The 10,219-nt window shown below is 37.3% G+C and overlaps 1 protein-coding gene across 1 annotated transcript in view; it reads left to right on the top strand.

Moving 5' to 3' along the window:
* The first annotated feature begins 8,074 nt into the window (after positions 1-8,074).
* olfml1 (olfactomedin-like 1) overlaps positions 8,075-10,219 on the top strand; it is a 5,677-nt gene continuing 3,532 nt past the window's right edge. The window contains exons 1-4 of the mRNA XM_007558579.2: positions 8,075-8,522; positions 9,088-9,191; positions 9,286-9,476; positions 9,600-9,703. Of these exons, the coding sequence (XP_007558641.1) occupies positions 8,406-8,522; positions 9,088-9,191; positions 9,286-9,476; positions 9,600-9,703 (516 nt within the window). The 5' untranslated portion in view covers positions 8,075-8,405. The remainder of the gene's footprint in view (positions 8,523-9,087; positions 9,192-9,285; positions 9,477-9,599; positions 9,704-10,219) is intronic.

Below are 10,219 nucleotides of genomic sequence, written 5' to 3'. Positions count from 1 at the left end.
AAGGTAGAAAATGCAAAAGTTCATGTTGGGCAGGATATGTGTTATGCAAATAACAGCTTAGGGCAATAGTGACATGATGAATGACTTTTAAATGTTCGGTATAGGTCATTTTCTCTCAACACTGACTCAGAGAATTACAGGGCTATGAAACAGGATTTTTCTTTTCTGTGACTACTACAGTCTGATAATGGCAGCCTCTCAGAACACTTTTTATGAGTATTATTAAAGAACATGCTTAATCACAGTCCCACAAAACCTACAATTCTCTACAACACATACACAATATAATGCATAAATGATTGACATGTGTCCTTCTGACCATTTTAGAAAAAAAAACAGGCAAATTTGCTCTTTTCTAACTGTGTCAAAGTAAAGAGCCACTGACATACAGCCTGGGTCTACAAAAGACGGTTGTTGTTTTTTTTTTTCTTTGTTTTTTTTGCTTTTAACAAAAGGTATTGTATGAAATATGCTTGACAGATATATGACTGATGGCAACAACAATTATCGCTCTCATCAAATGTTCATCCAGTCTGTTTCCCCTCAGTTACTAGCATCTACTCAGCTTCAGTCTCTGACCCAAATAAAGGAGAGCACATTTCACTACAACTGCTACCTGATTGTATATAAGCACATTAGATTCTTCCATCCACAACATCTTCAGGATTTGCACAAAGAGGCATTTTAGAGCAAAACTAACATCCATTTTTTGGTCCTCCATCCAGCTTTCTCCCTCCAAATTCAACATCTTGGCTTCAAATCCTGGCCTGGACTTTTTCTGAATGGCATTTGCATGTTCTCCCTCTGCAGATACCAAGGTTTCCTCTCACAAATTACAGACATGTATGCTAGTTAGGTTAATTAGTCTGTCTAAATTGCCCTTTGGTGTAAATATAGATTCTTGTTTCTCCTGCGTGTCTCTGTTTCCCCTTGCAATGGACTGGCATCCTAACCATGGTGTATCCCACCCATCTAACATAGATACCAGCCCCTCACAACCTTGGATGGATAAGTCAGTACATAAAACAAAGGCATGGACAAATTAATAGGATGCCAGTCTGTTAGGTCTCCCAGCATTTGTTCTAAAACATGTTATGACTCCTATCGCAAATACTGTGTGCTTTTGTTTTAATATGCCAATTTGAGTGGAGGTGACTATAAGAAGACACTGTTGTAGATTTATTCCAACTAGCCACACCTTGGTTTATGCAATAACTTTGCATAAATCATATAAAAGTCACAATAAATTGAGGAACCCATTGAGGAACTGATAACATAGAGGAATTTCTAACAAACCTCTCTTTCCACTGCTGGACCTGCTGTGCATGAATCCACATTCTACCTGGAGACTCTTTAGTCTCTACATGTGGCCTTAGTCCACATGCTCAGCCTTGTGCTTGCTTTCTGTCTTCATGAGATCTTTTCAAAATCACTTTAGTGTCTTCTTTTAAACATGCACCAAATGAATCTTGTTAAATTTTCTGCCAAAGACAGTTCTTAAGTCTCATATTTTGTCAATTTCTTTTTATGCTTTTGATACTAATTATCAGCATGTGGCTTCTATGACTTACTTTATTGTGAACTTCTGCTTTGAACATGTACCAATTGATTTTATTGACCACTTTCAGACATTGTAACAATACAGAGGACCCTGTTGCATCCTTATCTGAAAGGATACAGCAAACATTCACTAATTAGCACATCCAGTAGACACAAGGTAACTGACAATTCATCTTTCAACCCAGTGAAATTAAATCAGAATTATATCCTGTTTTTGCACCTTTGCGTTTACCAGTTGCTAACCTTGGTTGCCATGTGGCTCTGGGCAACTGGTGTACAGATAATTTATAAGGTTTGTATTACTGAAAACAGCTGCCTGTTGCAGATAAATACAGAGTAAATAAAAGCCTTGAGCCAGAACCTTAACAGGACAGTTGGATTTAATCAAACCTGAAGGCTTATTGTGGAGGACTGGAACAACAATAAAACCCAACATAGATAGAAATTCTAACATTTATCAACAGTTTTAGGATTGTTTTAAGAAATTACTGAAAGTGAGTTCCAAATCAGTCCATACCATTGAAATACAAATATGAGAAAACATTCAAGCAGGCAATTATGGACTTGTTATGGCTTTGCGTGTCCTAGGCTCTGTGATAGAGCAGTCATTTTGCAGTCAGAAGGTTGTAGGTTTTATTGCATCTTCCTTCTGTCACATGTCGATGAAATGGTATCCCTAAGTTGCCTTCTGATGTGTGTATTGGTGAATAACTTGATCATGGTTATAGTATACATTCAGTTTATATTTACACAGGTTTAATGTGCTTGTATAAATTTATTTGAATTGAGAAAAGGAAGCCAAGGGTTACTAAAGAAGGAAAGCAGCTGAGCAAATTTGCAGACTTCAGACAGAATAAACTTCTGCTTCTACCCTCACAGGTAACACCATCACACACTGTGAGTTTACTCATATTATTCAGATATATAGCAACCAATCAGTGTCTACTCACACTTTTGGTAGCATAGGAAAATGGTGGTGGTTTGGATATTGAAAATGTAAAATCTGGATGGGGCCAAACAGCCTAAGACCAAAACACAAACAAGTTATGTTACTTAAGCCCCACATCATGCTTCCTGTAGCTTATATGAATCAGATACCAGTTTCATATCTGAAGTTTATATCAGATATTTTATTTCATCTGATTATTAAAAGATTAAAAGGTAATTCTTAATTGTTGGTGTACTGATTCCATTATTGGTCAGGTCTTTCTGAAAAAAATAAAATAAAATAAAAATATTTTTATTTTTTAATCTCAATGAGATATACCTGGTTAAATAAAGGTTAAATACATACATATAAATGTTCATTGGTAATTCAGAGCCTAAGGCCTAGGGATAAAGATGAAAGACAGGCGGGTGATCTTTGTGATGTTGACCAGAAGGAAAGATGTGCAGTGGATGATCACATTTGGAGGTAAGTAAACCTGGAAGATGTTATTTGGGCCTGATGTAGTTTCTAAAGCACCTTAAGGTAGGATCCACGTATTTTTTTTTTAAATACATAGAGATACGTGGAAAGCAATGAGAAAGCACTGAGAGCAGAGACAGTGACCTTAATTACCACTACACAGCTGACAATCAGGCACCAAGTGGCCATCCCTCGGATCCTTTAAAGCTGAGAGCTTGATTAGATGATTGGCCTTTAGGTGCGTAGGAAGCACAGGGCAGCAGCAGCACTCAGCAAGAATCAACAGTCAAAAGGAGGATGGGGAGAGCTAAAAGGAAGTAAACAAAGAGGAAAGACAACCAACCCAGGATTATGACAGGGCATGACGTGGCAAAATAAGCAGATTTGTCCTTTCAGTGTTTCATCAGTTCTGGCTGATGATTAGTGTATTAAGATCCATACCTCTGGGTGAAAGACCTACATAAAGATATTTGAAAATCTGTGGAGTCACTTGTCTAGCAAAAGATATCTTAAAGCCAGATGACCACCTTGAACTTCAATAGTTGATCATATAATTGATCAGATAATTGCACAAATTAAAATTGCAAAAATACATTTGTTTAATGGGAACACCCAAATTTCACAAAAATATTTTTATGCTAGGATGAGGTGGTTTTTCAGCTGTATTAAGTGTATTTTGTGAAACTGCCATGGAAACACTTTTTTCACATCACACGAGTCACATGATCAGCAACCGGATGTTGCTACTGGCACGGTATAATTTTGAATGACCTATGTGGACATATTCATTTTATATGTGATTTTAATTGTTTTTCTTGCTTGATGGAAACACTGCAATAGCAAAATTGTGTTTTTTTTTTCTATTTTAGCGGAATATCAACAATCTTTTGTTCACCGTTTACCTTTATCCTTGCTGATCCAGGTGTACGCTGAGTGTGAAAAAATGTTGATCCTTTTTTCACAGTGAAATCCTGCTGTGAAAAGTTTTTCTATCACCCAGCTTTCTTTGTTTGTTTAAAATTTTACAGTTAATAGAAAAAATGCAGCTCTAGTCATCACATTTGAAAGTAAAAACTTTATTAAAGTTAAAGAAGGAGGAATAAACTTCAGGATAAATAACTTGCTTGTTAAACACAATGTAGTAAAATCACCAGTTTCTTAGCATAAAGATATCTTTTTGAAGATGTAGCCCTGTTGTGTCCCTGTTGTGTTCGGTCTAATTACATCCTTCCAAGGTTTGTCATTTTCATGCCTGGAGTGCATCTTAACACTCAGATCTGCAGTAAATGCTGACTGTCGAATTATGAGGATTGGATGAGTAAGACTTGTGCTTCTGACAATAGAAATGCTGCTGGGAACGAACAATGGCTTGCACTTGTGTTAAACCCTAATTAATTTAAATACCTGGGGTTGACATGGCATTCATCATGGCCTGTTGCACCAGGGAGCATCCTGCTAATGAAATTTTTAAGAGTGGAGCCACAGGAAGCCTGGCGACCCGCTGAGTCTGAGAGAAACAGACTAAGTGACAAAGTGAGGGAGAACAGAAAGGAAAGGTCAAGTAGTAATTGTGAAATATTGTTCAAAACTAAAGGAGCTTTGGTGGATGGAAGATGTTTCTGTTTGTAATAGGAAATGTGAGGTGGTAAACAGAGAATGTAACGGTTTTGCAGTAAATTCATAGGTTATGATGAAGACTAAATTACAATCTAACAATACAAGTGCTGTCAGTTCTAACCAGATGAATCACTCACAAAGACACGACTGTAATAAAAATAAAACAGAGAAAATAATCTCCTAATAAAAAAAAACAAAAACAATTAAAAAGGTGTGGTAAGTATTTAATTTACCAGACAACCAATCCACAATAAGTTAATCAATCAATGACTTGCCTTCCTACACAATTCAGCTTGATGCAAATCTCACTTCAGCTCTCCAACTGGGTTTTCTCCCATTTACTTGGATTCCCCTACTCCTAGACCAATTTCTTCTGAACAATGATTTTGATTTTCTACTGTGTTTTAGAATTGTAGTCTGCTTGTAGTTTTAGTAATGGCAGCAGAAGAAGTGAAAGAAGCACAGTAATTCAGCATGGAGACCCTTTTTTTCCCACAAATCCAACCTTTTTTTAATTGCGAGACTAGTGGAAAAACATTTCTCTCAAAATAAAACGAAGCCGTGCCGCTCTGTTCTCCGTGACTGGGAGAAAATTCACAGACTTATTTGGTAAAAATGCCTCAAAATGCCTCATAAGTATAAAGCACTGAGTTGTTGTGGATCTCGGATGTAATACTCATCATTTATTGTTGACTCTGGACTCTGCCCTTTAAAAACAACTCTCTCCATTGTATCTCTGCATTTCACCCATATTATTACTATTCTCTCATGGGAAAAAAAAATAAAATATTTACTTTGATTTTTAATTTTAAAACGTTGTTTTCTTCCCCATGTTTGACGTCCATGCTCTCCAGACTCGGTCGTATTGACATAGTGGCTGTTTGCTTGGGCTTGCATTAAAAACTCATCATCTGCCAAACACAAAGACTGATGCAAAAGGTCAAGAGACAGAGGGTGGTGGAAGGCTGGCATCTCTCACTCAATCACCAAGACACAGTGATTCAAGCACACATGCTCTTACATATACTTGGTAGGAAAACTGCACACAATTATTTACATTCTTCTGACACACATCACATGCATGCATTAAAAAGGACAGATGCCTGGTTTTTTATTTTTCTCTGTAAGGAAATTGGTTTGCAGCATTGTCAGCAGGGGCATGCATGAATAGACAGCAATATATACATATACCTACACAAACAATAAACAATGACATTTAGGGGGTGTTTGTCTGCTATAACCTTGTTTGCTGTCTTAACTCTGTCTTAGCTGTTTCATAACTCTGTCCATGCACATTTTTTCACCAAGGTGGTCCCAGCAGTTTGCTGGCTGTTGTCACTGTAGCAGTAGGACAACTGTTCCCATAATGCTTTTTGGCACAAAATGTACTACAAGCACATGTTATCCTGTGGTCACTATGCTTCTTAAAGAGGCAGTAATACGTGCTCTCCGGCCACATAGTGCCATTTTATTGCACAGTAAATATATGCAATAAAAATGCTGTATATGTCAAATATGACTTTAAAGAAATTTGGAATTCAATGGCATGAAATTGGGCCACTGTCTCTTTAAGAAACTCTTACAGAAAGTCATCACAACATTGCTCCTATGTTAACCCTTACCATGAGACAGTCTCAATCTGCACTCCATATGTGAAGGCTAGCATGTCAAAAAGTTACATGGAGAAATAAAATACACAAAATCCCACAGATTCTTGCACATATGCATAATAAAGTAAACACAACAATATATTACATATTTAAAACAATTCAACAATGTGTATCAAACATACTGTGATTTATGCCACCCCATGCACATTTGCTGCTCATGGGATTCCTGCTGTCATATATGGATGTGAGCTCAGTCACATCTCCTGCTGTGACTCCATGGATATTTTATGGCACTCCTCGGTGAACCATCTTGAATATTTCACGAGGTTACATCTCATTCTGTGTTTACGTATGTAGGTCTACATACATGTAAATGTGTCGATGAGAGTAACCTGATCACCTAAAAAAGAAAGAGCAAAAACTTTGGCTTTGATATTTAAACAGATGTGAAGAAAACAGATTGGATTTATTTTCAGTAATTCTAAATGAGACAATCCCATGACAAACTGTACTCACCTTAGATTTACTGGATTTTCATAGATTTATGTGTTTACGTCCACATCCGTGTCCTCCCTGCCGATATGAAGCAACACATATCATGGAAGTTTAAATCAGGGAAAATGTTCATCGTCATCTCTTTTCATTCTCGTTTAGTGTTGAGAGTTAGTTGCAGAAACATCTGAAGATAGAAATATCTGACACCCAGATATGTAAATATTTAGACCAACTCTCCAGACTTGAAGTTTACATTGAAATTTTTTTTATTGTTTCCAATCATCTCAATACATTTAGAGAAGACTGAAGGCATTAAACCACTAGGTTTTCATTTGAAAATGCACTCGGTACTTTCCATTGGGTCCTGGGGTTTGTTTTTTGTCAGTTGTTTATTACGCCAGACCACAGGTAAAGAGCTGGGCAAGAAGGTGGTTGTTATGGGTTTTGTGGGGGAAGAGCAGCTACGCTGTCAGGCTGGTTTTGTTAGCCATTCTACAATGTTCTAGGACGTAGCACCACCTTGTGGTTGCACAATGATATAAACTTGAGATTTAAAATGAAGATGGAAAAGAGGAAAATATTTTTTTGCTTTGTTCTTTTATGCATTTACTCTAACTGAGTTCCCTGTTTCATAGCGTATGCCTTAATATGTATCAGAGAAGGTATCCAGATGTTGCCTGCCTTCAAGACAAAGCAGGAAATGGTCTCAGCCCACTCTGAAATGCTCCAGATGGAGATAAAAGGTTTTCTTTTCTTTTCTTTTCTTTTCTTTTTTTTTTCTTTTAAAGCAACACCAAGCTAATGATTCTCTACAAAGGTAGTGACAACTTTTGGATCTAATTCAGAGAGAATATCTTCAGGCTCAAAACAATCCTGCCAACAGTGTCCACTCCTTTAAACGTTCACAATCTGATTTGGATTTTAAGAATCAGTTCACACCCTTTAAAAGTTTTGAAACAACAAATATTGCTGTAATAATTGTTCTTGTCAGATGTGCAGAAAAATAGATGGGAAGTGAAATAAAATTCACGTTAGCATGTTTTAACATCAATAGGAGAAAAAAAAAGTCTACACATATTGGCACATCTTTTTTTAATTTTTTTTTTATTTACATATGCAAATGTAATTTATTGTCTAGCTGACACCTCTTGTATTTCCACATCTGCGTGGAACTGAGGCCATAAGCCAACCGGGGAGTATTCCAGCTCCAAAAAACTCTAAATGGATCCGAAGGTTTTGCTTATTTCTAGCTCACTCTCTGTCTTTTCCCCCTCCTCTACTGGCATCCTCTTTCATACCACAAATGTACAAAATCCGGAGAGGAGGAGAATGAAAGGGAGGCATGCAGAAAGACTGGGAGAGTGGGAGATTGGGAGGGACTGTGGGCAAAGAAAAGTTTGATCCAGCAACTGAGCACAGGCAGAAAGTTCATGAGCTGAAAGACTGACAGCAGCAAGAAGAACGGAAAAGCAGTCAAGCAAGGAAGCAAGAACTGCTCTTAGTACAGGATGAATGTTATAAAGTGTGTCTGAAGCTGCTTTTCTTTTAGGATTTTGCCAGCTCATTCTTGTTGGAGCCTGATAGAAGTTTAAGGGAGGATTTTGTTGTTATTACAACTCATTTCAGTGCAAAACCTCTGAAGACGTCACAGCAGTTTCAGGTTTTTTTCACTAACGTTTTGGGAATCGAGACACGGGGAAATAGTACCAACGAGGATGGTTCTGCTGTTGCTTTTATCTCTGTGCCTGACTTTGGGATCCGTCCAGAGCCAGGGTTCCTCCCAAGATGCCTTCATAATCCAGTATCTAGAGAGAAGGCTTGTTCAGATGGAGGTGAGTTCATTTCTGCATTACTTTTCCTCAACAACCAGCCACCTTTAATACTTATTCCACACCGGGCATTTTTCTTCTTTATCACCTTGTTTTCAAAGAGTTTGTGTTTTCTTTGGATTTTGCTACTGCCAGATCATCTGGCTGCAATGTTTTGGCACCCTTTCAGCTATCTGACTGTTTTTTATTAGGACCTCCTAGTGTAGGCATCTGGATGAGTCAACACAGAATATTTATCTGTTTTTAATGCGTGGAAAAGCCCAGTATACCTTACTAGATGTGCTAAAATACATGCTCAGTCTTCTTGCTTCTTAAAAGACAATAAAATAAAGTTTAGAAGTGATTCTAAAACTATGTTCAGTTTTTTTACTGGTTGTTTGGATCAGCAAGGTTAAATAATTAAACAACTAAAGTACTTCTTAGTGATTAAAATTTGTTCTCTCTTCTAACTAAAGAGACTGCATTTTATGTAATTATCTCTTATGTTCATTTAAAATGTTGCTGTACATATACTAACAACAGCTTTATTTGTATTCATTCTATTCCTTCCTGCTATGAATAAAACCAGGAGCGTCTCAGTCTGTGTGAGCAAAACACAGTGAGTGCCACCCAGAAAACCTATGACCTCTCCTCTGAAGTCAGAGGCTATCTGTCCACTCTGAGCAGCTTGAGGTAATCCTCCCTGAATTATCTGAGAACAAGACATGATTCAAATGACAAAATTGGTTCTTCTGACTCATAAATATGTTTTTTTTCCCCTTCTTAGATCAGAAGTAAAGAGCCAGGTGGACAGTGTCTCTGTGCGTGTTGACCGGGTGGAGAGGGAGCTGGAATATCTGGAGAACAAAATTCCCACTCAGTCTAACATTGAGATGGAGGAAGCACTGCTAGAGCAGCAGGTAAAAGCCGTAGAACTGGAGCAGCTGAAGAAGAAGGCCAAGATAAATGTGGAGAATGGTAGGTAGCATTTGCGTAGAGGAATGCTGGAAAATGATGCAAGAGGAACAGAGATTAATGCAAATTTTCAGTGATTTTGTTTTGTAAGACTATTTTTTTCTTGGTCTTATGCAATATATCTAGACTGCAGCACGGCTCTGAGTCAAATCAAGTCTCTTAAGATTGTGAAGAAATCTGGAGATCCAAATGGATGCTGGTTCAAGGACCCTTCTGAAGGATCAAATAAGGTATTTAATATCTGAAAAATACAGTGACTGTCACTGTGTGTAATTATGGGGCTGCTAATGCATCAGTTTTCTTATCCAGTTACAATCAAAATATGCTGTGCTTAGTAATGTTATCCCTACTCATCTAAGTTTTCAGTGACTTCTTTGTTGATATTAATATCACAAAACATTATATTTTCCTGATATAATGACATCAAATTTTCACATAATCTCGTCAGAGACAAATAAAATTCCAAAATATTACAAGTTTTGATCAAGGGTTTCTACGCAAGAATTGAATTAAGCTACTTCAATATCATGGTGAGCATAAAAATGGAATGAAAGTGATTTATTATTATTTTATTATTTTGTTATTATTATAACCACACTTTGTTGAATGTTGTATCTATGTCTATCCATTCATCGGTACATCCATCTGTCAGCATGTCCATGCACCTTTCCTTCCATCCATCCATCCATCCATCCATCCATCCATCCATCCATCCATCCATCCATCCATCCATCCATCCATCCATC

This window comes from Poecilia formosa, unplaced genomic scaffold (assembly GCF_000485575.1).
Source record: "Poecilia formosa unplaced genomic scaffold, Poecilia_formosa-5.1.2 Scaffold97, whole genome shotgun sequence".
Taxonomy (NCBI): domain Eukaryota; kingdom Metazoa; phylum Chordata; class Actinopteri; order Cyprinodontiformes; family Poeciliidae; genus Poecilia; species Poecilia formosa.
This window is presented reverse-complemented; position numbering and strand designations above follow the sequence as displayed.